The sequence below is a fragment of the Erinaceus europaeus genome, chromosome 19 (genome assembly GCF_950295315.1).
Source record: "Erinaceus europaeus chromosome 19, mEriEur2.1, whole genome shotgun sequence".
Lineage (NCBI taxonomy): Eukaryota > Metazoa > Chordata > Mammalia > Eulipotyphla > Erinaceidae > Erinaceus > Erinaceus europaeus.
This window is the reverse complement of record NC_080180.1, coordinates 58,148,295-58,174,461: the sequence shown is the minus strand read 5'-3', so window position 1 is coordinate 58,174,461 and position 26,167 is coordinate 58,148,295. Positions and strand designations below refer to the sequence as shown.

Below are 26,167 nucleotides of genomic sequence, written 5' to 3'. Positions count from 1 at the left end.
CGCGGGGCTTCCTCCTGGCGGCTTGGCTTTGCGGGCTGGCCAGGGAGCCCTCTCGGAGCCCCCAAACGGGCGATCCAGTGCACCGCACACACTGGGGCGAGGGTGTCACCCGGCTGAGCCAGGACGACCCGCCCCCCAGCGACCCCCGGGAGCGCCTCGCCCTCCCCGCGCGTACCCGCACCCGCACCCGCACCCGCACCCGCCCGCACCCCGCCGCCACCCGCGGCCGGGGGACCCCGCTCGCCTCCCGGACTACAGATCCCAGGGTGCCTCTGGCCGGCCGCCCCTCCTCCCGGCCCTGTTGTTTGGGCTGGAGGCGCCCCGCCGGAGTTTCTGAGAAAGTCTGGGCAGAAACCCGAGCCGCGCCGAGCGCGGGGAGGGAGGCGGGGAGCGGGAGGAAGGGCGCGCGGAGGCCGCGGGCGGAGCGCGCGGGGCGGGGCGAGGAGCGGGGAGCCGCGGGCCGGGGCCCGGGCCGCCCAGAACCCGCCGCGCCGGGCTGGGCAGGGAGGCGGCCGCGGGGCCCGGACAGCGCCCTCGGACCCCGAGCCGAGCAGCCGAGCGCCCCGGTTCCTGCGCGCTCCCCGCCGCGGCCGGAGCGGACCCACCCTGCGCGCCCCGCCTGCCGATCGGGGGGCGCCCTCGGGCTCCCGGCGGGGCTCCCTCCCCACCCCGGCCCCGGACGTCGCGGGCGGCGACCCACCCTCCCGGGAGGCGGCGGAGGCGAGCAGCCGCGGGCTTTGTGTGCGAGCCGCGCCCGGGACCCCGCAGCCCCGCGCCCCGCACGTCCCCGCCCCGCGGAGCCCGAGCGCTGCCCCGGCGGCCCGCTGGACGGACGGCGCGCGGCAGGCGGGCGGGGACACCCTGGGCCCGGCCGCCGCCCCCGGACCGGCGCGGGGAGCAGCCCGGAGCCCGCCCGCCCGCCCCGTCGGCGCCGCTCGCCCGAGCAGCCCGGCCCGGAGCCCCGGCGGCGCGCACCATGAGCGGCGGCGAGGTGGTCTGCTCGGGGTGGCTGCGCAAGTCGCCCCCGGAGAAAAAGTTGAAGCGTTATGTAAGTAGACGGCCCGGGGGACCCCAGCCGGGCCCCGCCTCCTTCCCCTTCCCGGGCGCGGGACCCTGGCGGCGGGCGCGGGCGCGGGCCGGCCTCCCTTCCTCCGCGGGGCCGGGCAACTTTCTTCCTGCAGCGGCCGACGACCTGGCGGGGAGCGCGGGGCCCTGCAGCCTGCGACACGCCCGCGGGACGGGTAGCCTGGAGCCCAACCCCGGGGTCCCCCGGGAGCCCCCTGCAGCCCCCTGCACCCGGAGGCGCCGAGCTTGCAGCGCCCCGCGGCGCGCTGGCACCCGCACCCGCACCCGCACCCGCACCCGCACCCGGGGCAGCCCCGCGGGGAGCTGCCTTCCCACCCGCGCCGCCCGCGGCGATCGAGCAAAGTTCTCAGCGGTCTCCTCGCTTTGCAGCTGGTTTGGCCCCAGAGCTTGGGGTTGGGGGGGACCCGGGGATCGGGGTTCCGGGCGCCCAGGGCGCTCTGTCACGGCGCGCGGGAGGGGACCTTGGGGACCAGGAGGGGTTTTTCTGTCTGGCCGCCCTCTCCAAGGCCTTCAGAGTGTTGGCTTCATTGGCTCTTTGTGTCATTAACGCAAGATGCTGATTTTTTCCCCCCGACCGTTTCAACCGTTCGGCAGAAAAACACTCTTGGAAGAAGGGGCGTCTCTTACTTGGGTGACAATCTGGGAGGTCCTCTTCCCGGGATCGTCTCTCCTCTGTCCTCACTGGGCTTTTTGTCCCTGATCCCCCTCCCGTCTGCCTCCTCCCCACTTGCAAAGACATGAAGGCTATTTTCGCCCCCTCTCCCTTGATTGTGGAGCAAGCAACTTTCCAGTAAATACCTTTTTTTTTTTTTTGCTTGTGTTATGTCTTGTTTGCTAAAGCAGAATTTCAGCCTCGTTGGATATTAATTTATTACCAGGGGCGGCTGCTTCTCGGGGGGAACTCGCTTCTGGTAGGATATCTACACCCAGCCTCTGAGCTCAAGTTAATCCCATTAGTCACTGTTTGCTTTGATAGTGCAGGCAGCGGTGCAGTATTTAAATTCACCTGAAGACTCAGAAGTGAGCTTCTGCTTCACTTTCTGCCAGGCTGTGTTCTAGACAAGCAATTCTCACTTAAGGACTTGATGCCACACACCCCGAGAAAGTTCTGCAGAGATCTTGAACCCTTCCAGATCCTGTCTCTCCACCTGCCTCGGGTTGCCCGGAGATTCTGAGAAAGATGGTTAAGCTCATCCCAAAATGTTGTACAGTTGTGATTTTGTTTGCTTCTAAACTTGTGGTTCTAAAGGGCAGGTTGTGTGGGTGTAAGAAGAGAGAGTAGGAAATTCTGAGAAGATTCAGTTTAGGAAGAGGCTAGACAAGGTGACTGACTGCGTTCTTGGAGTAACTTAATAATCTCTTTGCCTGAGCAGTGGGTAATGATCGCAGTGGTTTAGCACATCCTTTTACATGGCTGGTTTATAACTCTCTAAATAAAAATGTCGACCTCTGGATTACACACTGTGACAATAGAAAACGCAGTAGACAAAAAAAAAAAAAGCTGTGCTTCTTAATATGCAGTTTATTATTTTTTTCAAGTGCAATTGCATTATTTTTTTAACTTTCAAATATTTATTTCGTTCTTTGAGGGAGAAGGAGGGACAGACGGGAGGGAGGGAGAGAGAGAGAGAGACACGCCAGGTGGTGGTGCACTTGGTTGAGCAGACATGCTACAGTCTATAAGGGCCTGGGTTCAAGCCCCTGGTCTCCCACCTGCAGGGGGAAGCTTCACAAGTGGTCAAGCAGCGCTGCAGGTGTGTCTCTCTGTCTCCAGCTCTGTCTCCTTCTCCCCTCCTGATTTCTGGCTTTCTCTATCCAATAACGAGAATTTAAAGAGACCAGGCCACCTTCAGCTCTGCCATCTGCAGTTCCAGGGATTTGAACCTGGGGCCACAGGCACGCAGACCTTACACTTTACCACTAAACTCTCTCCTAGACTCCAAGACATGCAATTTAATATGATATAAACCAGAAAGAACATCAGCCCCAGAGACTGTCTTAGCAAGATCCAAATTAAAAACAAAAAAGGGAATCTAAATAAAAAATCCCTATGGTCTCATTGGATCAGTACAGTTTTATGAGATATGCATTACCTCTGGTTTACTCATGGGAAGACCGTGTGCTTACGTGGAGTGAGCCAGAAGCAGGACTTGAACCCAGACCTGCCTGCCTGGGCTCTTGGGCTCCTGAGCTATAAAGGTTAATGACGCATCAGCTCATTTCCAGTGGAGCCTGGACTGGACCGTGCCTGAAGACCTTCTGGAGGAGATTACAGTTCTGGGAGCGGAGGGTACACGGGATGAGGAGGGGCCGTGGACCACAGCATAGTGCCGGAGACTTACTTGACCTTTATGTTCCAGCATCCTGAGTCTTATTTTTTTATTTTTTCTTACCAGAGCACTGCTCAGGTGTGGGGGGATTGAACCTGTGATTTCAAAGCCTCAGGCATGAGAGTCTTTGCATAACCCTTATGCTATCTCCCCAGACCCCCCACTTGTTAAAAATATTTATTTCTTTAAATTATTGGAATTTCCACTGGAAGGGGATGGTGGACAGATCTCTGGTGGTGGGAACAATGTGGAATTACACCCCTGTTATCTTATGATTTTGTAAATCACTAATTTAAAAAAAAGATTGATTTACCCTTTTTAAAAAAATATTTATTTATTCCCTTTTGTTGCCCTTGTTGTTTTATTGTTGTAATTATCATTGTTGTTATTGATGTCGTCATTGTTGGATAGGACAGAGAGAAATGGAGAGAGGAGAGGAAGACAGAGGGGGAGAGAAAGATAGACACCTGCAGACCTGCTTCTCCGCCTGTGAAGCGACTCCCCTGCAGGTAGGAAGCCGGGGGCTTGAACTGGGATCCTTATGCCAGTCCTTCTGTCTTGTGCCGCATGTGCTTAACCCGCTGCGCTACCGCCCGACCCCCTGATTTACTCTTAATGAAAGAGGGAGAGTGAAAGAGAGGAAAAAGCAGAGCATCATCCTGGCACTTGCAATGCCAGAATTCGAATTCAGGACCTTGTACTTTCGAGTCCAGTGCTACGTCCAAGGACACCATTCTGAGTCTTAGGGAAGACCTTGCACTCCCGGGATGAAGAGGTGAACCCACAGTGCAGCCCGTTGATGACCGTGTGTGCAAGCTGAGTGATAGAATTTTTACAAAACATTTTAAGGGCTCAACTCAGTGTAAATTACAAGCATGGGAATACTTCAGAGAGAGAGAAGAAAAAGAGAGACGCTGAATTTGTTTGCAAGAAGGGTAAGAACATGCTTAACAGCTGGGGGTGGAGTGGGGAGGGAAAATTTGTCTTGCCTGCCTGAGCCCTGTGCTTCTTTCACACATGGAGGTGGCCCAGGAGTGCAGTGGGCGGGGTGGGCTGTCAGAGCAGCGGAGGGATGCAAGGAGTGTGTGATGTGGGGTGGAGAGGAAGCCTGCGTTTCCGCTGTCAGTCTGGCTGTCCAGAAGATTCTGATTTTCTGATCACTGACCCTTTGGCTTTGCTGTCCATCTTTGACCTGCTTTTGCAGCTTTTGAGTTCCAGAGACCCAGGCATGCCTGCATATGCTTCTTATGCCTGTTTTCTGTTCATGTAGTATCTTTCTTTTCTAGAGGGGAGGAAATATGGCTGACCCTCCCTGATCATCTAAAGGCGGCTCAGTAGTGGTTTTTGTTTTTTTTTTTGCCTCCAGGGTTATCGCTGGGGCTCAGTGCCTGCACTGTGAATACACTGCTCCTGGAGGCCATTTTTCCCATTTTGTTGTAGTTATTGTTGTCATAGCTGTTGTTGTTGTTGGATAGGACAAAGAGAAATGGAGAGAAGAGGGGAAGACAGAGTGGGGGAGAGAAAGATAGACACCTGCAGACCTGCTTCACCACTTGCGAAACGACCTCCTGAAGGTGGGGAGCCGGGGGCTCGAACTGGGATCCTTATGCCCGCCCTTGCGCTTTGTGCCACCTGAGCTTAACTCTCTGCGCTACCGCCCGACTCCCAGTAGTGGTTTTTGTTGAATGAATATGCCATGAAAAAAAAATTACCTGGAAACCACGGCCCTTCCAGGAGACCTCAGGGAGTCTGGGTCTTGAATCTGCCAGGAATCATTGGGATGGCCGGCTGAGCCCAAACCATGAGTCAGGTGATCCTTCAGGGCTTCGAAGTGCTAACCAGTACCTGCAGCTTCGCTGGAAAGTGCTGTCTGGTTCAGGGCCCCAGACTTCTCACGTCCAGCAGACTCCTTTCTGAGCTTTCTGCTTGATGGACATCTGAAGTGTTGTTTTTCCCGTTGGCACGGTCAGCTGATAGAGAAGCTTCTCTTGAATTTCCTAAAAAGAGTGAACGTGGGAGAAAGGCTTGACTAGGGAGTATCCAGTAGCCTTTGTCTTTAGTCACCATACTGCTTGGTTCTAGTTTATAGTGGTTCTGGGACTGAAATTATTATTATTTTTTTGTCTCTTAGATAACCACTATGCTATATCCCTGGCCTTAAAATTTCCTAGTCTGTCTCTGTCTGTCTGTATGTCTGTCTGTCTCTCACTCCCTCTTTTCTTTTTCTTTTTCTATTTATTTATTTATATATTTATTTATTCCCTTTTGTTGCCCTTGGTTGTTGTTGTTTTTTTTTTTGTAATTATTATTGTCGTCCTTGTTGGATAGGACAGAGAGAAGTGGAGAGAGGAAGGGAAGACAGAGAAAGGGAGAGAAAGACACCTGCAGACCTGCTTCACCACTTGTGAAGCAACTCTCCTGCTGGTGGGGAGCCAGGGGCTCGAACAGCATCCTTATGCATCCTTAGGCCCCCGCTGCGCCACCACCCGACTCCCACACTCCCTCTTTGTCTGTCAGGCCTTCATTGGGGCTCCATGCCACCATGATTCCGCTGTACCTGGCAATCTCTTCTTTTGTTTTTTTCAGGTAGAGGGTGAAATGCAGAGAGGGAGGGAGGAGGGAGAGAGAGCGAGCTGGAGAGACACCACAATACTGTTTAGCCTATCTTGAAGCTCCCATGTGGTGGCCAGGGGCTTGAACCCAGGTCCTTGCACATGGTAAAGTGTGTATTCTAGCCGGTGAGCCCTCTCCCAGCCCCCACTCACGTTGTCACTTTATTTCCTTTTTTTTCCTTAGAAAAGGTGAGAGCATCTTGTCTGCTGCAGGTGGGGGTGGCAATGCTCATGTTCCTTCTCAGTTTTGCTTCTGCGTGTTGCTGTTTTGGTCAGGTGCTATCGATGAGACTTTGTGAAAGACCTGAGTGAGATTGTAGCCTGTGCCTGCAGGGAGGCTGGGGTGGGGGCGGTCTGGGGAGCGGGCACTCAGGATCACGTCGCTCATTGAGGTGGCACCACATCTGCCCAGCCTGCAAGTTTCAGCTCAGCATCCTAGACCACGGCACGTCTCTCTCGAGTCTATATGTCAAGGTGCTCGGATTTTTGAAGACTTATTTGGAGGAAGGCGGGTGGGTGGTGGTGCACGTAGTATTTATTGCAAGGACCCACTCAGGGATCTGGGTTCAAGCCCTCCCACTCCCCACCTGCAGAGGGACACTTCACAAGTGACAGAGCAGGTCTGCAGGTGTCTATATTTCTCTCTCCCTTCCTCACTCAGTTTCTCTCTGTCCTCGCCAATAACATGAAAAAAGTGATCTCTAGGAGTAATGGATTCGTAGCGCCTTCACTGAGCCCCAGAGATAACCCTGGAGGCAAAAAAAAAAATGTTCTTTTCAAGGCCTGTCAGCCATTGGAAATAATCTTGGGGTTTCCATCAGGTCTTTTTTTTATTTTTTAAATGTATTCTTTATTTGTTTATTGGATAGAAACAGCCAGAAATCAAGAGGAAGGGAGAGAGAGAGAGGGAGAGAGACGGAGAGACACTTGGAGCACTGCTTCACCACTCATGAAGCTTTCCCCTTGCAGGCGGGCACGAGGGGCTTGAACCTGGGTCCTTGTGCACGGCAACATGCGTATTCAACCAGGTGTGTCACTGCCCTGCCCCACATTCAGGTCTTCAAACAAAAGCTCTGTCCCTGTCAACGGCTGTCACTACTCCCCCCACCCCCCCCAGGAGGGAGCACCCTGTGTCTGCTCCATGCCTAGACTCCGTGCTGGGCCTCCTCCCCGACCAGCTGGCAGCTCTGGACAGGGGGCCAGTCCCAGCAGGAGGATCTGCTTTGGAGGCCAGTGCTTGGTGGCCCAGTAAAAGCCGCCAGCATGGCTGCGGGCACGACCACGGCCAATTCTCGGGGTGTCTTCAGCCCCCAGCGTGGGCTCGCTCGCTTCTCAGCTGTCAGTTGGCAGGCTGGCTGCTGTCTGTACATCCGGCACACACCCCTGCTTCTGGAAACGGGCTGGAGACGGAGGGAGCCGCTGCCCGTGGTGGACACCTGACCCCTTACTGGAAGCAGAAGGTGGGTGGGCAGGTCCAAGGACCACTCAGGGACCCGCTGCGATCAGGCCTTTGGTTCCTGCCCCAGGGTGTCACTGCACCCAAGGGGACAGTGTCAGTGCTGTCTGCAGGCTCTTCCTGTCCTCTTTAGTCACTGCCGGGAGCAATCTGCAGACCCCAGGGCCACGCTTCCTCACAGACTAGAAGAGCTCCAGGCGTCTTTCTCTGCTGGGAGAGGTTTCTCCCTGAATTCTCGTGTCCAGAACACTATCTTCAAACCCCTCATGGTTTTTGTCTGTTTGTCTTCGCAGACAGGCAAGAACCTCGTTTCCACTAACAAAGCTGGTGAGCCAGCAGTTACATTAAGCCCTGATGAGAGTTAGTGAGAATCAGTTCTTTCCTTGTGCTTGGGCTTAATGGTAAGCACAAAACTTCCCTTGTGAAACTTGGAAAATCCCTTCATCTGCCTGCTGTTTTGGGGGGAGGGTGTTCAAAGCTTACCATTGGGGCTGTATGTCAGTGCGTGCGTGCGTGTGTGTGCGTGCGTGTGTGCCTGTGTGTGTGCGCGTGTGTGCGTGTGTGTATGCATGTGTGTGCGTGTGCGTGTGTGTGTGCGTGCGTGTGTGTGCGCGTGTGTGTGCGTGCGTGTGTGCGCGCGTGTGTGTGTTTTCCTCCACCTGTTTTGTGAAAATCTCCCCCCCCCATAGGGGGGCTCGAACCCAGGTCTTCGTGCATGGCAGAGTGTGTGGCAGAGTGTGTGCTCGGCCAGCTGTATCACCACCTGGCTCCTTTTGTGACCCTACTGTTTCACTCTCCTCCTCACCACCCCTCCCCTCCCTTCTCCTCTTCTTCCTCTTCCTCTGGTTTATGGTGGTGCTGGGGATCGAACCTGGAACCTGGGACCTCCTTTGTGTTAGGCATGAAAGTCTGTTGCGCTGCCTGTGGTGAGATAGCTGTCTCAAGGTCTTTTGCCTTCTTTTTTGCTTGTTGTTGTTTGTTTGTTTACCGTAAGACTGCTCAGTTCTGGTTTATGCTGGTTCTAGGATTGAGCCTCAGGCATGAGAGTTGTTTTTTTTTGCATACCACTGTGCAATCTCTTCAGTCCTCCTCTTGCTCTTTATTTTTTCCCCTTCTTTCTAGATTTTCTTTTGCCTCCAGAGTTTTAGGTGGAGCATTGTGCCTGCAGGATTTCACCGCTATGGTGGGCTGTTCTGTTTTAATTTTTTTTTCAAGAGAAAGGGTGTGAGACAGAAAAGAGGGCACTCCACCATTCACGGAACTCCCATGTTGTGGCCAGGACTTAAACCAAGGACATTATGCTCTGGAAATGTGTGTACTGGGGTGGGGGTAGACAGCATAATGGTTATGCAAAGAGATTCTCCTCCTGAGGCTCCAAAGTCCCAGGTTCAATCCCCCACACCACCATAAGCCAGAGTTGAGCAGTGCTCTGGTTAAAAAAAAAAGAAAAAGTTGTGGTCCGGGAGGTGGCACAGTGATAAAGCTTTGGACTCTCAAGCATGAGGTCCTGAGTTTGATCCCTGGCAGCACATGTGCCAGAGTGATGTCTGGTTCTTTCTCTCACCTCCTTTCTCATAAATAAATAAAATCTTTAAAAAAAAATGAGAAAGAAAAAAAAAATGTGCACTTTACCAGATGAGCTGTGCCTGGCTCCCTTTTTGTTTTCCTTTGCTTAAAAAAAAAAATCTCTGAATAAAAATGTAATAATATAGCAAGAATCAGACCCAAGACAATCTGGTTGGCAATCAAGTCAGTTACTTGATTGTGTTTTGTGGGAGTAATTCTGCTGAAAAGTGGGGGCAAGAGAACAGTCCTGTCAGTCAGCATCTCCTTAGTGAAGTCAGATGTGTGAAGGAGGTCAGGAGCTCAGTACGAGTGTGGATCTGATTCCTGTCACCACCAGCACCGCTGACCATGTGGGAAGGAAGAAGCAAAACAAGGGGCTAGGGAAATAGCATACTGGTTCTGCAAGACTCCCATGCCTGAGGCTCTGAGGTCCCAGGTTCAATCCCAGGCACCATCATAAACCAGAACTGAGCAGTGCTCTGGTCTTTCTATGTTCTCTCTCTTTCTCTCTCTCTCTGCCTCTATCTCTCTCTCTCTCTCTCTCCCCCATCTCATTTATTAAAATAAAAAAATAAAAAGAAACCTGTCAAGTTGCTTTCCAAGACTAAGTAGAGTTTCATATTTGAAAGTCAGCCGGAAAAGCCCATGGAGAAGGTCTTGTTTATTTGCAGATGGAGGCTTCTTCTGAGGTGGCTGAGATTAAAAGCTTGCATGCCGACATTCCTGGTTTCCTCACAGAGGCTGACTGACTGGAGGAGGTTCCCAGCTATGACTTGGTTATTGAAGCGATTGGGGTAAATTGTGTTCCACTTGTAAGGATCCCAGGACTGAGTGTCAGAACCCAGGATTTCACTTGGCTTTTGTGTCTCTTCATGTGATCTTTGGGCCTTTCCAATCCTCGGATCCCTTATCTGTGGAAGAGAACCTCACAGGGGTGAGGCTCGGGGAATGGTGCCGTGGGTTGAGTATAGGACTTGTGAGCGTGAGGTTTTGTAGTTTGACCCCTGGCAATGAAGGTGCCAGAGTGATGCTCTGGTTTTCCCTCCCTCCCTCCCTGACTCCCTCCCCTCTCCTAAATAAATCTTTTTTAAAAAATTTATTATATTTATTTATTTGATAGAGACATCCAGAAACCAAGAGGGAAGGGGGAGATAGAGAGGGAGAGAGACAGAGAGACACCTGCAGCCCTGCTTCACCATTTCCAAAGCTTCCCCCCTGCAGGTGGGGACCAGGGGCTTGAACCTCAGTCCTTGTGCACTGTAACATGTGCCCTCAACCAGATGCGCCACCACCTGGTCCCCTAAATAAATTTTTTTCAAATTTTTTTTTTTGGGAGTCAGGTGGTGGCGCAGCGGATTTATATACGTTTTTTTTATTTATTATTTATTTTTTAATTTTTTTTCTCCTCCAGGGTTATTGCTGGGCTCAGTGCCTGCACCATGAATCCACCGCTCCTGGAGGCCATTTTCCCCCCTTTTTGTTGCCCTTGTTGTTGCAGCCTCGTTGCGGTTATTATTGCCATTGTTGACGTTGCTTTGTTGTTGGATAGGACAGAGAGAAATGGAGAGAGGAGGGGAAGACAGAGAGAGAGGGGAGAGAAAGACAGACACCTGCAGACCTGCTTCACCGCCCGTGAAGCGACTCCCCTGCAGGTGGGGAGCCGGGGGCTCGAACCGGGATCCTTACGCCGGTCCCTGCGCTTTGCGCCACGTGCGCTTAACCCACTGCGCCACCGCCCGACCCCCAATATAAAAGGTTTTTTAAAGTATTTATTTTCCCTTTTGTTGCCCTTGTTGTTTTATTGTTGTAGTTATTATTGTTGTTGTTACTGATGTTATCATTGTTGGATAGGACAGAGAGAAATGGAGAGAGGAGGGGAGACAGAGAGGGGGAGAGAAAGACAGACACCTGCAGACCTGCTTCACTGCCTGTGAAGGTACCCCCTGCAGGTGGGGAGGGGGGGGGCTAGAACCGGGATCCTTATGCCGGTCCCTGCGCTTTGCGCCCCCTGCGCTTAACCCACTGCGTTACCGCCCAATTCCCTAAAAATGTTTTATTTATTTATTTGCTAGAGACTAATTAAAAGGGAAGGGGGAGAGAGGGAGAGAGACACCCGCAGCCCTGCTTCACCACTCTTGAAACTTCCCTTCTGCAGGTGGGGACTGGGAGCTTGAACCCAGGTCCTTATGCACTGTAATATGTGCACTTAACTGGGTGTGTACCACCACTGGGCACCCAGATAAATCTTTTTAAAAATGTGGCAATGGATCTCTGTTCTGAACTCTCTTGTTAATAGATGGGAAAGTTCTCAATAGGCTTCCTTTTGGGGGTGGGGAGCTTTCTACACTGTTCATCTTAAATAGTTTGGTGAACATTCGGATTTATTGAGGCAGAATTTTTGCAGGGGGTAGTATCATTCCCCCCCCCCTTTTTTTTTTCTTTTTAGAGTCTCCAATCAGGGTAGAAACTCAGCTACTAACTCTGCACTAAATGAATAAGCACGTCTCTCTGGAGCTTTCTGGATTCCTATTTCCTGCCCTCAAAGAGATTCTGATCTGTTTTGTGAAGACAAGCCTTACACGACCAGCAATCCTGAATTGGACTGCATCACAAGAGACGTGTTGTAAGACCGTCTGGGACTAGTCTCCAAGTCAGTGGTACAGGCCATAATTGCTTCAGAGCTCCAGACTTGAAGGGGGGGGTGGTGGTAAGAGTCATGGAAAACTTATGCATTCCAGCCTCCTTTCTCAGAGGGGTTTCTAGAGAGAGCAAGATCCCCTTGGGGAAGTCTGGCTGAGGAGAAAGAGCAGCTGCTGTGCTGATATCAGACATCCCGGTGAATCGAATGACCTGGAACATCTTGCTGGCAGCCTGGGGAGTTGGGGCGTTCACTGTCAGTCCCACTTTGCTTAGTTCCTCTTTTTACTGACCCCCCCACCCCCGGGGATTTTCTGCTCAGACTAGAAGCCCACACTCCCTCCAGTTCCAAGAGCTGATGTGCTGTTGAGTCCTATGTCTGTTTGGGAGAGAAATAGTTCACCCCTGGCAAGCACTTGCTTTACAACAGAGAGGGAGCATGTTCGGGTGGGAGGGAGAATAAAAGGCCTTTGATTTCCTGTACTCTCCCGAAATCCAGTGGGAGGAGGGGCCGGGCCTCTTGGGCCAGCATCTGACTCTGGATTCTGGAAGCCATCTTAGCCCAACAGTGTGGGTCCCAGCCAGGGCCGGAGTCAAGAGAGTAACCTGTTGGATCCCACAAAACCCTGACCGCTCTCATATCACCTTTCTCCTACTCGCACACTGGCTTACTTCCACCAAGCGCGCACGCGCACACACACACACACACACACACACACACACACATTCTCTCTCTTTCTAAGTTTTTATTATCTTTATTTTTTTATTGAATAGAGACAGCCAGAAATGGAGACGGAAGGGGCTAATAGGGAGAGAGACAGAGAGACACTTGCAGCACTGCTTCACCACTCACAAAGCTCTCCCTCCTGCAGTTAGGGACCGAGGGGATCGAACCCCAGGCCCTTTCCTATTGTAACATGCTTTCAATCAGGTCCACTACCACCCAGCCCCACCAAGCTCTCTCTTGAACCCAGAGTTGAAGTCACCAGTTCTTTGGACATTTTCTCCCAGTTCTGGCCTAAGAGCTGGAAGCTCATCCAGCCTTAAGTTTCTTTACTTGCCCCCCCCGTCCCTGTGCCCCCCTTTTGGGCAACAGAACACCTTCTCTTCTCCATGGCAGGCCTGGGAAATTGGTTCCTTGTACAATGGATTTCTAGTTTTATTTATTAATTTTTAAAGATATTTATTTATTCCCTTTTCTTGCCCACGTTTTTAAAAATATTTATTTATTTTCTCTTTTGTTGCTCTTGTTGTTTTTCATTGTTGTTGTAGTTACTATTGTTGTTGTTATTGACGTCGCCTTTGTTAGATAGGACAGAGAGAAATGGAGAGAGGAGGGGAAGACAAAGAAGGGGAGAGAAAGATAGACACCTACAGACCTGCTTCCTTCACCATCAGTGAAGCGACTGCCCTGTAGGTGGGGAGCCGGGGGCTCGAACCAGGATTCTTATGCCGGTGCTTTGTGCCACCTGCACTTAACCCGCTGCACTACCGTCTGACACTCCCCCCCTTGTTGTTTTATTGTTGTAGTTATTGATGTTGTCGTTGTTGGGTAGGACAGAGAGATATGGAGAGAGGAGGGGAAGATGGGGATAGAAAGACAGACACTTGGCAGACCTGCTTCATCGATTGTGAAGCGACTCCCCTGCAGGTGGGGAGCCGGGGCTCGAACCAGGATCCTTATGTGGGTCCTTGCGCTTTGTGCCAGGTGCACTTAACCCGCTGCGCTACCGCCGTACTCCCAATGATTTTTAGTTTTATATGAAAAGAAGTAGTAGCCTCTTCTGTTGTCAGACCTGGGAGGAACCTTCCTGAATTTTCCCTGCTATGTTGGGGCCTGTGGAATTAGTGGAGACAAAGCATTTTCAGGGGCTGAAAATTTGGGGGCCATTCTGGTATGGTTTGTGGGAACACCATAACTCATACAAGAATGCCTGGGGGAGGGGGGCCATGAATATTTTAAGCAGTTCTTTTGTTCAGAGAAGCAAACTTTGTTCTAATTGGAAAGAGGAAAAAAAAAAATCAAAATCAGTCAAACAAACCAAAAAAGCCCTCAGTGTATATGTGAGAAGTAGGATCTGACCACTTCTGACCCTTCCCAAGTCTACTTTGTGACAAATAGTTTAGCCGGCACACTGCAATGCATGTTGGTCCTTATCTCTGTTACTTTAGCTCTGGAAGCATTCTGATTACAACCAGTAGCTGCCAAGCCCTGTCCTGCAGCACTATCTAGAACAAAGTTTCCATGTGGCTGTTTTTAGCGGCATTTTACTTTGTGCAAACTGCATGAGAAGCAAAGTTAAGTGGGCACAGGAACAGAACTTCTCAGCCATGTGAGTGACCTTAACTCTCCACCTCCACTGAATTGTTCTCTCCTTTCTGTCTGTTTCATCATCTTTCTGAAGTTGGTTTTCTTTGACTTTCAGACACTCGAAAGAGTGCCAAGTATATTGTGAGTTTTCCTCATGGTGGTGTTTTTGTTTCTCTTCCTTCTCCCAGTTTTTAAAAAATATTTTATTGATTTATTTTCCCTTTTGTTGCCCTTGTTTGTTTTTTTTTATTGTTGTTGTAATTATTATTGATGTTGTTATTGTTGGATAGGACAGAGAGAAATGGAGAGAGGAGAGGAAGACAGAGAGGGGGAGAGAAAGACAGACACCTGCAGACCTACTTCACCGCCTGTGAAGCGACTCCCCTGCAGGTGGGGTGCTGGAGGATCGAACCCGGATCCTTACGCCGGTCCATGCGCTTTGCGCCACATTTGCTTAACCCGCTGCACTACCGCCCTACTCCCTTCTCCCAGCTTTTTACTTTGAATACTCAGAGAGAGAGAGTGTGTGTGAGTGTGTTCAAGTCCTAAAAGGGGGGAAAATGACTACATTGTTCCATGAATTAAAAACAATCTGCCAAAGAAGCTAAGCATTTCTTTTCAGTATAAACACCTGAGATCTCTCCCCCTCCTCCTCTCCCTCTTCCCCCTTCTCCTCTCCCTCTCCCCCCTCCCCCTCCTCCTCTCCCCCTCCCTCCCTTCCCCCTTTCTTTTTTAATGGAAGAAAACTACCAAACTACTTTTACTGGCTGTTTCATCATTTTTTCCTTTCCTTTTGAAACCTGTTTTCCTTTGTTTTGACTAATACCATTTAAAATTCACTGAAACCAGTTTCATATATTATTGTTAAAGAACATCACACTTGGCACTGGTGGTGGTAAGGGAGCCAGCACAATTTCATTTTACATTTCAAGAGAAAAGTAAAGAGAACATTGTCTAGTCTCCAAAAGGGAATAGTGCCAGCACCCAGCACCACGCCTGTGGAACTTAAATCCACGTGACTCGCTTGGGTCCATTATTGATTGCAATGGTTTTTTTCCCCCCCGAGACATTACCTAGCAGTTAACACTGGAATGGGTTAATGGAACTTGACTTGTGTGGAGTGAGAAGGCAGGGCTGTTTGAAAACTCGGTGGTTGTTTGTTGTTTTCATTGGCCAGTTGCTGTGACCTTTTTCTTTCTTTTTTTGAGCTTCTTGGAAGTGGGAGAAAGGTAAGAGCACTCTTAGGTCCCATGAATCCTGCCTGCCCGCCTGGTTGTGTCTTGTTCTCTCCCTAGCTTCCAACTTCATGGAGTGCGCTAGAATCGTCATGCACACACACATCCTTTCCCTCTCTCTTTCTGTCCCCCAAAAAGAGTGTGTTGAGGTGGGGCTGGGGGTGGGCTGCGCCTGTTAACTGGTCATCAGAGGCAGGAAGAATTGTGTCCTGCCCAGCTGGGCGAATTTTCTAATTTTCTCCTCTCCAGAAAGACTGTTGAATTCCCAGCCAGGTTCAGAAATGCAGAAATGCAGAAATGCAGAAATGCTGTCCTGCCACTTTCTGCTGAGCAGCAGAGCTCCTCCCTGAGATGACTACCTGATTCAAGAATTAAGTACCTGGTGTGGGCCCGCCCCATCCATCACACATTCCCTGGTCAGAGCCCTCTGTGACCTGAGCAGGATGAAAGAGGCCTTGTGGGGTTAGCAGGAGAGAACACCCCTTTCATCTCTGACTCCTGGAAGAGACGGAGGGGGTCTCCAGGGGTTTGAATCCCAGGGTTTTGCAGAGAAGAATGACCACCCTGCCTCCTCTCTGAACCCCAGCTCTCCTGGCACGGGAATCACTGTGCCCCGTTGTGGAAGGGTTGGCCCTTTGCAGTTTCTCCCTGGCAAGTTTCAGGTTTAAAAGACCCAAGTGGTAGAATGAAAGGTAGAATGAAAGACAGCCTGGAGAGAAGGTTAAGTATTTGGGATGATAACAGCTTCCTCCTCTGCTCCCAGGATACCTGCCTGCTCCTTCCAAATCCTCCCCTGGGTATAGAGAGCTCGCTTACCCTCCAAGAACAGCGCGCAGAACTAAACCCGCACCAGGGAACCAGGGCATTCTTCCCTTCTCTCTTTCTTTTTTTCTTTTTCTTTTTTTTAAATTTTCTATTTAAGAAAGGATTAACGAACAAAACCATAAGGTAGGAGGGGTACAACTCCACACAATTCCCACCACCCAATCTCCATATCCCACCCCCTCCCCTGATAGCTTTTCCATTCTCTAGCCCTCTGGGAGCATGGACCCAGGGTCGTTGAGGGTTGCAGAAGGTAGAGGGTCTGGCTTCTGTAATTGCTTCCCTGCTGAACATGGGCGTTGACTAGTCGGCCCATACTCCCAGTCTGCCTCTCTCTTTCCCTAGTAGGGTGGGTCTCTGGGGAAGCGGAGCTCCAGGACACGTTGGTGGGGTCTTTAATCCAGGGAAGCCTGGCCAGCATCCTGGTGGCATCTGGAACCTGGTGATTGAAAAGAGAGTTAACATACGAAGCCAAACAAATTGTTGAGCAATCATGGATCCCAAGCTTGGAATAGTGGAGAGGAAGTATTAGGGAGGTACTCACTGCAAACTCTAGTGTACTTCTGCTTTCAGGTATATATTTTGCAGTAGTTTATGGAAACGTGTGAACATAAGCTCTCTCTCACAGAAACTGGTGTATATCTATCTAGGTTATGGGACTTTGTTAGAAGGTGAACCACCTGAGATGAAATTAGAGTGTACTATAAAAGGAAAGGTCTCACCCGAGTAATGAAGCTGAAGGGCTGTCATTCCACACGTGAAGTCTCTGGACACAGTCTGAGGTGAAGCATGTTGAGGTGGCAATTGTTGCGTTTAATATATAGGCTGTGTATTTGATATGCGGACTCTCTCAAAAGCTTAGACCAAGTAGATTAGAAGCATCCAATAGCACAGCTATATACAAGATACTGAATACTGTACAGCAAACCCTAACAAAAGGACTTTTCAAAGTTAACCCAATTACCAAATAATGTGATGAGAACATTAACTATCGATTGTCTTTTTGAACCCTAAGACAGCAGGAACCTCACATCTCCACTATAGAGCCCCTATTTCCCCCAGTCCTGGAACCCTTGGATAGGGCCCACTTTCCCGTATGCCTCTCCCAATCCATACCAAATAATATTGCATCCTTCTTTCTTTTCATGCGAGCAGCCCAGTGCTTGAAACACGGAGAAGGCCCGTCGACTTTGTGTGCACACTTGATGCATTTTTCTCCCAAGCTTCTTCCCCCTCCCCAGCACAGGCTGTGCCTGCAGAGACAGCTGGGGCTGCATCCTCATGCTGGGAGGTTTGGAACAGCATGTTCCTTCCGAGAGGACAGAGATGGCGCTTACTCTCTCTAGTGTCCGGCTGACATCTTGCACAAGCTCTTGACCCATCCGACCAAATGGGAGCAGAGTTGCAGCCTGGAGCGACCAGAACCCTGCGGGGCTGCCTCTCTGGGGGTCCTCTAGGTCCTTGTCACGTGCGCTGAGCGTGTTTCAGCTAGGGAGGTGGGTTGGTTCCAGCTGTTCAGGTGGGTCCAGCTCTCTCACTTCTTAGGTCAGAGCCTGTTGGGGGTGGAGAAGGGCATCCCCACTGAGAACAAGAACTCAGGGGGACTGTGAACCCCATCTCAGTGTGTGTGTGCCATGGGGGACATCGGGCGCGCTGAACCCTGCACATCTGTCATGGTCTGTTGGCTTCTCTGCAGAGGCGCAGCAGAGGGAGGCAAACCAGGACCCAGTGTAGACTTCATGAAGGCATGAGAGAGGGTTCTTTTTATTTTGCTTATTTATTTCTTTAGTGAGACAGGTACTAGAAAGACACAGGCTGGGGGGCAGTGGCTATTTATGCATTGGTGCAAGGGCTCAGGATCAATCCCCTGGTCTCCGCCTGCAGGCAGGGGTGGGAGGGAGTTTCACATGCAGCGAAGCAGTGCTGCAGGTGTTCCTCTCTCTCTCTCTCTCTTTCTTTCTGTCTGTCTTTCTTTCTTTCCATCCTTCTCCCTTCCTTCCTTCCTTTCTTTTTTATTTATTCCCTTTTCCCCCTTGTTTTATTGTTGTAGTTACTGATGTCGTTGTTGGATAGGACAGAGAGAAATGGAGAGAGGAGGGGAAGACAGAGAGGAGGAGAGAAAGACAGACACCTGCAGACCTGCTTCACCGCTTGTGAAGCGACTCCCCTGCAGGTGGGGAATAGAGGGCTCGAACCGGGATCCTTAAGCCAGTCAGTCTTTCTGCGCTCCTGCCCCACTCCCCTCTTTCTGCCTTTCTATCTTCCCTCTCCCTCTTGATTTCTCTGTCTCTATCCAAGAAAATTAACATTTAAACAAAGAGAGAAAGACAGAGAGTGAGAGACGAAAACACTGCTCACCTCTGGCTCATGGTAGGTGTGGGGGATTGAACCTGGGACCCCGAGACTGAAAGACTTGGAGCAGGGGGAGGAGGAGGAGGGGGAGTAGGCAGGAGGGGAAGGAGCAGGGCGGTAGGGGGAGGAGGAAGAAAAGAAGAGGGAGGAGGAGGAGGGGAGGCAGGGGAGTAGGAGGAGGTGGAGAGGGAGGGGAGGAGAAGCTGTCCTGCACTGGAGTTTGCATGTTTGTAGTGGTGAGCACGTCCATCCCAAGCTGGCTTTACCCCGTGCTCCTTGGTCCCGCATTCTGCTCGCTTTTCCTTTCCGCTTGAGCTTGCATTGGCCCCCAAACTACACATGCCTTGTGGGTAACATAATCTCACATCCTTCCCTATTCACTTTTGGTTCTGATGTTTAACATGTCTCGGGCACTGAAACACTCCTTGTGGGCTCATCCAGGCCTCCTGCCACCCCCCACCCCCGAGCCTCCACATCTCTGGCGGGCAGGGAGCTTCAGTCTCTTGATGGACCTGCGTGGCCAGAGAGAGCTCACTGGGAAGGGCACCCACCTTGCCATGCCCATGTTTGAGGCACCGGGGGAAACTGGTGCTTTGGTTCCTCTCTCTCTCTCTCTCTCTTTCTCTCTCTCTCTCCTTCCTTATGAATGAAAGTAACCCAGGAGTGATGAATTTAGGCATGCCCAAGGCCCTGGTACTTGGGGAGTGTAGTGGACGCCTCTAAACATGTGGTGGTGAGGCCCAGCTTGGCCGTGGCTCGTGGCTCCATGCTTAAAGCAGTGGGAGGGCTCTGTACTTCAGTCGCTGGGGATGAAAATGTTTGTAGAAAAATAGGCGTGCCTGAGGCTGGGTGGTGTCACAGTGCACAAGGACCTGGGTTCAAGCCCCCAGTCCCCACCTGCGGCGAGTACGGGGGGGGGGGGGGGGGGGGTGTTTTGCATGTGGTGAAGCAGGGCTGCAGGCATCACTCTGCTTCTCTTCCTCTCTGTCCTCCTTCCAACGCGATTTCTGTCTCTATCCAATAAATAAATAAAGATAAAAAAAGAAAGGCATGCCGGGCAGAGGCATACCCAGTTGAGCATACTTGTGACTGTGTGAAAGGACCCAGGTTCAAGCCCCCGGTCCCCACCTACAGAGGGACAGCTTCATGGTTGGTGAAGCAGGGCTGCAGGTCTCTCTCTCCTGTCTCTTCTTTCCATATTTATTTGTCTCTATTCAATAAAATAGAAATAAAGACAAACAAAAAACATAGGGGAATCTGTGTGGAAGGCCCACATTTCTACATTCATACACCACAGAGCAGAAGTCACGTTGTGCTTTTTGTGCTGCTAGCATGCATCCCCTTTCCTGTCTGCGGGTAAGAATGTTCCTGATGGGACTCAAGCATTTGATGGGACATTTGTCATTGGGAATCTTATTTCTAGTCCATCACTGAAAGGGAAGCAAATCTGGAAAACACCAGAGGATCCAGGCACTGTTTCTTATCTAAGAGAGAAGAGGAAAAAGAGGAAAGACACCCAGAAGTAGTAATAGGTGACTTAGAAACTAAGAACTACAGGAAAAAAAATATGTATAGACATAAGGGGGCCAGGCAGTGGCACACCTGGCTAGGCACTCACATACAGTGCACAAGGACCCAGGTTCAAGCCCCTGGCCACCACCCGCAATGGGGAAGCTTCACAAGCGGTAAAGCAGGGCTGCAGGTGTCTCTCTGTCTTCCCCTCCTCTCTCGGTTTCTCTGTGTCTCTATCCAACAACAACAAAATGGAAAATGGTCTCTAAGAGCAGTGGATTCGTATTATCGGCATTGAGCCCCAGCAATAACTCTGGAGACCAAAAAAAAAGAAAGGAAGGAAGAAGAAGAATTAACCCATATCTTTGACCTTATTGCGTTTTCCAGTGAGGGCACAGAATTCCTCTGGAGTTGGGAACTGTGTGGAATTATATCCTTATTATCTCACTATGTTGTAAATCAATCGGAAGTCACTAATACTAATAAAAATAATGTTTCTGAAGTTTCTGTATAGAGCAGTGGCTGTGGAACTAGTGAACCAGTCATGTCTGACGACATTGAGGGCTGTCACTGGGGCTAGGGGTACCTTGTGGCAGATGGTTAGGGACGGGCATGCTTCTTAGAGCCTGGGTACCAAATGCCACAATGTCCCTAGTGCTCACTCTGACAACCCTCCACCCTCCAGTTGGCTTCCTACCCCTGCCTTATGTATCCATCCTCCCTCCCTCCTTCCCTCCCTCCCCTCCATTTTTGTGGAAAACCACAGAATCATGCGTAATCAGTTACCTCCCTGATATCAGGCAGGTCCAGCACAACCCTCATTGACAGCTGAGCCCGTTGGCAGGAGCGGCTGGGGCCAGGGCACCAGTTCCTTCCCCCAAGGCGCGTGTACCAGCCGAATCTGCCCCCAGTGGTCTGCTGTCATGGGAAGCATCACCCATCCACACTTTTCTGCCTCCTTTCTGCCCTCCCTAACCCCACCTCGCACACAACCAGTTGTTGCCTGGGTGGGGAGGGGGGTGCTGAGTCATTGATTCATGCTTTTTATTGCCTCTTGGCTGGAATATCCCCATTCATTGTTGGGCAAGCTTGTTTACTTTTTTGGAAATGACATGTAATCAGTCCTCCTGCAGGTCTGGCTACTGTAATTGGCAGTTGCCACGGAGCAGGGTGGATCCGTCTGCCTTTGTGCTGAGTCTCCTTTCGGTTCCTGTCCTTCTGTCTGTCTTCTTTTTTTTTAATTTTTATTTATTGATTCATGAGAAATGATAGGAGAGAGAGAAAGAACCAGATTGTCACTCTGGTACATGTGCTGCTGGGGATTGAATTTAGGACCTCATGCTTGAGAGTCCAATGCCTTATCCACTGTGCCACCTCCAGGTCTTCTAAAGGGGCGGAGTGACAGTACTGCCCTGTGTTCCCTTTTTCCCAGTCCCCAGAAGGGACTGGTGTAGAGCTTGATTCCTTCCTTTGGTTTAGAACCAGTCAAAGGTTTGGAGCCAGGATCATCAGACTGGAAGGCATATTACCATCATCCAGAAAATTCCAAGATGGAGAATCTTGAGCCCCACTCTTGATAGATTTAGGTAGAGGTAAATAGAGGTCCCCAGGCTCCACCCACCCCTTCAATTTACATCCCCCATTGACTCTTGAGATAGCCTTTTCAAATTCTGCCTGGAGAAATGTGGAGTTGGGCGCAGAAGGAAATGGGGAGAAGAAAGAACGCCCAGTAGGAGCAGACCTGCCTGATGGGCGCATCAGAAAAGGAAGAACTCAGAGACGTCAGCCTCCTTTTTGTGACGTAAAAGAAATATGCTGTGATACTGAAAGAAAATGTACTCATGTTTTTTTTTTTTTTCCTATCAATGATTTAAATCGAACTGGCCCCCAAAGAGGACATGCTTAGAGGGTAGCAAAAAATTAAAGGGAAAATTTCAAGAAAGATATGAGACAGTATCTTTCACCACCAAGAAGTTCAAAGGCGCTGTTTACTCAAGGCAATTATGTAGGTATCGATTTTAAGAAGAACGCAGCTTCCTGTGAGCCAAGAGTTTACAAATGGCTTAGAGATGAAGAGGAGAGCCAAGGGAGGCTTAGCTTGTCACCAGAAATTCTCGTTGTTCTCGTTATTGGATCTGAAGGCACATTGTTAACCCAGTCTGTTCTCCTGCAGTGGTTCTCACTTCAGGTGGTCCTTCCCATCGAGTCTGCTTTCCTCATTAGTTCAGGTGTGGCTGTAAATGAGCATCAGAGTAGTTGTGGCTGACTAAACAAATCCTCTTCCTCCTTCCTCTCCCCTCCCCCTCCCTCTCCCCTCCCCCCTCCTCCTCCTCCTCTTTAAGCTAGCTGTAATGCATGCGTTCTAACCTATCATTTCACAAAAACTTGGACGTTCAAAGACCATTTTAGAGAGAGAAAGAGAGCAGGAGAGAGACAGACAGAAACAGACTGCAGTTGAGAACTTTAGGGGCGGACCAGACAGGAATGGTTATTGAAGTCTAGCCGATTTTATTTCTGCTGAATAAAAGGTTTTATTTCGGGCCAGGTTGGTGGTGCACCTGGTGAATCATACACATTACAGTGCACAAGGACCCAGGTTCAAGCCCCTGGCCCCCACCTGCAGGGGGAAAGCTTCGTAAGTGGTGAAGCAGGGCTGCAGATGTCTCTCTGCCTCTCTCCCTTCTCTGTCTCCCCTCCCTCCCCCTCTCAATTTCTCTCTGTCTCTATCCAATAATAAATCAAGGATAAATAAATATATATTAAAACAGGATTTATTTCTAGTCACTTACTGAACTTATACTGCTTCTAGAAAGCTGTTTTGTTTGTTCAAAAAAAAAATCATTGTGACAAATTATTTCCTTCAGTTACCTCACAGGGTAATCTCCCCCACCCCAAGGAATTTGGGGTATTAATTACAAATAATGGCCTTCACCTGCCTTTGTTGAATCATTCTCTGCAGAGGAGTACTCATTTGGAATTCTCTGGAATTCCTCTCTGGGCTTGGCACCCCGCGGTAATGTTGATTATCTTGCTAGTCTTCCCTCTTTCCCCTCCTTTTTACCTCCCGTTGCTCTCTCTCTCTCTCTCTGCCTCTCTCGTCCTCCTCTTCCTCCCCCCCCCCAATAGCTTTCATCTCACGGAGTCTCTGCCCCTGCTTCTTCTGAGTGTCATTATTGTCATTAGTGTCATTATGTGAAGTGACTGCCACACCCTCCTCACCCAGGCTGTCCCAGGAAGTGTGGTTAGTGGAGCCTTTCCCTCCTGAAGTGACTAGAAGGGCTGTCGCTGGCTAGTTGGAGGGGGACCCAGAGCCAGCTTCTGCCGACTCCCTCTGGCCGCCCAGAAAGAAAGGTCATACTTGGCACCTGCACCAGCATCGACCCAGGCAGCCTCTCTCCATGCCAGGTGAATCCTCTCTCTGCTTTCTCGGCTGTCTTCAACCATGACTTAGTTAAAAAAAAAAAAAAAAAAAAAAAAAAAAAACTTCTGAGCTGCTTAGTGTTTCAAATTATTTTCTCAGGCTTTTTTTTTCTTTTTCTTTCCTTTTTTGGGTAATTCATTCTAATCCATAGGCTGTTTCCAGTGGGTGTTTACACTGGCTGATAGAAGTTTCCAGTGGGTATTTATTTACACGCACTAAAACAAGTAGAACTCTAGTCACCCAAGTACAGTATAAGAACGTACATTTTCAGTGGGAGTGTCTTAACACTTCGAGGTTCTGGTTTAACATATTAGAAAAAGTTATAAAAGATTAGGTAGGGGGAGCCAGGGGCTGGCATACCTGGCGAACTGCACAGATCACCGAGCTCAAGGATCCGGGTTCTACCCTCCACACACACCTGTAAGGGGAGCACTTCATGAGCAGTAAAACAGGTCTGCAGGTGTTTATCTTTCTCTCCCTCTCTGTCTTTCTGTCCTCTCTCCATTTCTTTTGTCCTATCTAAAACAAATTACAAGCGGTGGGGGGATGGGCTGCTGGGAGCGGTGGATTTGTAGCGCCCGGCACCAAGCCCTAGCAATAACCCTGTTGACAAAATAAATATACGAATTAAGATGAGGTAGGTAGATGTATTGCTCATTCTAGGTGGCTAAAGGAAAAAGCTTCTTTGGTAATTATGGAAGATTTTTTTTTTCACCAGGCTTAATGTATGTTTAGTTTTATACTATTTTATGTCAATGCATATTGACTTAAAATTCACAGTGTGTTGCTACTTTGATCATTCTGGTGTGTGGGTGATACTTGTCATACACAGGTGTTGAAATGTTTAATGTCCCCTTGCTCAGTTTACTGATTCCCCCTCCCCCCATGCACAAATGAGCCTCTCCTGTGGCAGCTTGCACTCTCCTAAGCTTTTCTTTGTTTCTTTTCTTTTGTGTGTGTGTGTTTTTCATTTATTTATTATTGGATAGAGGCAGCGAGAAATTGAAAGGGGATAAGGAGATAGAGAGGGAGAAAGAAAGAGAGACACCTGCAGCCCTGTTTCACCACTTGTGAACTGTTCCCCCCGCAGGTGGGGATCAGGAGCCTGAACCTGGGTCCTTGTGCACTGTAATGTGAGTGCTTAACCAGCTGCACTGCCGCCTGGCCCCTTGATAAGCTTTCTAGTAAACATATTTTATTTACTTATTTACTTATTTATTTCCTCCAGGGTTATCCCTGGGGCTCAGTGCTGGCACTATGAATCCACCGCTCCTAGTGGCCATTTCCCCTCCTTTTTCTCTGTTAGGACAGAGAGAAATTGAAAGAGGAGGGGGAGATAGATAGATAGATAGATAGATAAAAACACCTGCAGACCTGCTTCACTGCTTGTGAAGTGACCCTCCCCCCCCAGCAAGTGGGGAGCCGGGGGCTCGAACCAGGATCCTTGTGCTTAGTGTTATGTGCACTTAATCCGGTGTACCACTGCCCGGCCCCCCGTACATGTATTACTTTTCCTCCAGGTAGGAGAACTAGTGTGCTGCTCATCCATGCTCTGCCCACCTTGAGGGAAACTAGAACCTGGTTAGGGACAGGTTTTAATCTTTCCTGCGAGGTGGCAGTTTTGAAAGCGAAATTCAGGTCTGTCTTCAAGTAGAACCTGTCAAGTCTCTGAGCCACCTAGTTCCAAAGCATTTTCATCCCTTCGAAGTCTTTTACTGAGACATTTTCAGAAGAAAACAGCTCAAGGGAATAGAGGGGGCTGGGAGGTTGAACCCTGATCCTTGAGCATGGTAACTTGTGTGCTTTCCCGGTTGCACCACCACCCAGGCCCTTGGAACTTTCTAAAAGGGCTTTATCCTCACCCCCAGAGGAAGGCAGCTCCCTGGCCTGGGCCTCCTCTCCTGCAGTAGGGAACGACTGATGTGAGCTTTGCTCATCTGATCCACAGGCAAGGCCTCCTTCCCTGCACTTTTGTAAGTCCCCCCCTCCCCCATACTCCCGAGGGGAAATTCTTTCCTGATCCAGAGATGCACTGTTGATTTCCAGCCTGAGTCACTGGGGTGACAGTGTGACCCCAGTTAGACCGTGCCTCCACGTGCCCTTGAATTGCCAGCCTTCAGATTCTGGGTCCCAATGTCCTGCTTGAGGACGGGAGACCCTGCAGTGTTTCAGGGCTGGCACTTTCTGCCCCACTGAAAACGAGGCTTCAGCTTGGGATTTGGACATTCAGACTATGTGTGGAATGTGTGTGTGTGGAGAAGCCCAGTGCCTTTAGGGGAGGCAGAAGGACAAGGGAGGCTAGGGTGGTGGGGTGAGATGGTCTGATTCTGGGACTGGGCCCAGAGTGACAGGTTGTTGGCTCTGTGATCTCTTTATGTTCACAAAATCTCATGATGCTGCTGGAAGGAAAGAGACTCTCAAAGAGGAGTCCGAACAGGTCAAATCGCCGAGCTCTCTTTGGTCACGATTTCTATAAACTGCACCCTCCTGTCCTCTCACTGGGGAATTGTTTTTCCAAGTAGATTTGTGAGGGCCTTGCGAGGGTCCTTGAAGTTTTGGAATATGGTACTGAATGAATGGAACTCATGCTGTTCTTTCTTTCTTTTACATTTAGTTTATTAAGTGCTTTAATATTATGTGACGGAAGTGACATGACCATCCCAATACTTTTTGAATTTGGAAGGGGAGGGTCTCACACATGAAAAAGTTTGCTGCTCAAAAAAGAGAAAGAAAGAAACATGTTTGCTGCTCTGGAACAATTTTATATTGAGATAGAGACGGGGAGGGACACCACAGCTTCAGACCTTCCTCCAGGGCCGTACATAGT

The 26,167-nt window shown here is 50.2% G+C and overlaps 1 protein-coding gene across 3 annotated transcripts in view; it reads left to right on the top strand.

Annotated features, from left to right (window-relative positions):
• The first annotated feature begins 410 nt into the window (after positions 1-410).
• GAB1 (GRB2 associated binding protein 1) overlaps positions 411-26,167 on the top strand; it is a 144,300-nt gene continuing 118,543 nt past the window's right edge. The window contains exon 1 of one of the 3 annotated variants that reach the window (XM_060179026.1): positions 411-1,048. In XM_060179026.1, the coding sequence (XP_060035009.1) occupies positions 977-1,048 (72 nt within the window). In that variant the 5' untranslated portion in view covers positions 411-976. Of the gene's footprint in view, positions 1,049-23,169; positions 23,325-26,167 lie in introns of those variants that run through there. The other 2 variants (XM_060179027.1, XM_060179029.1) reach the window with 2 other exon arrangements.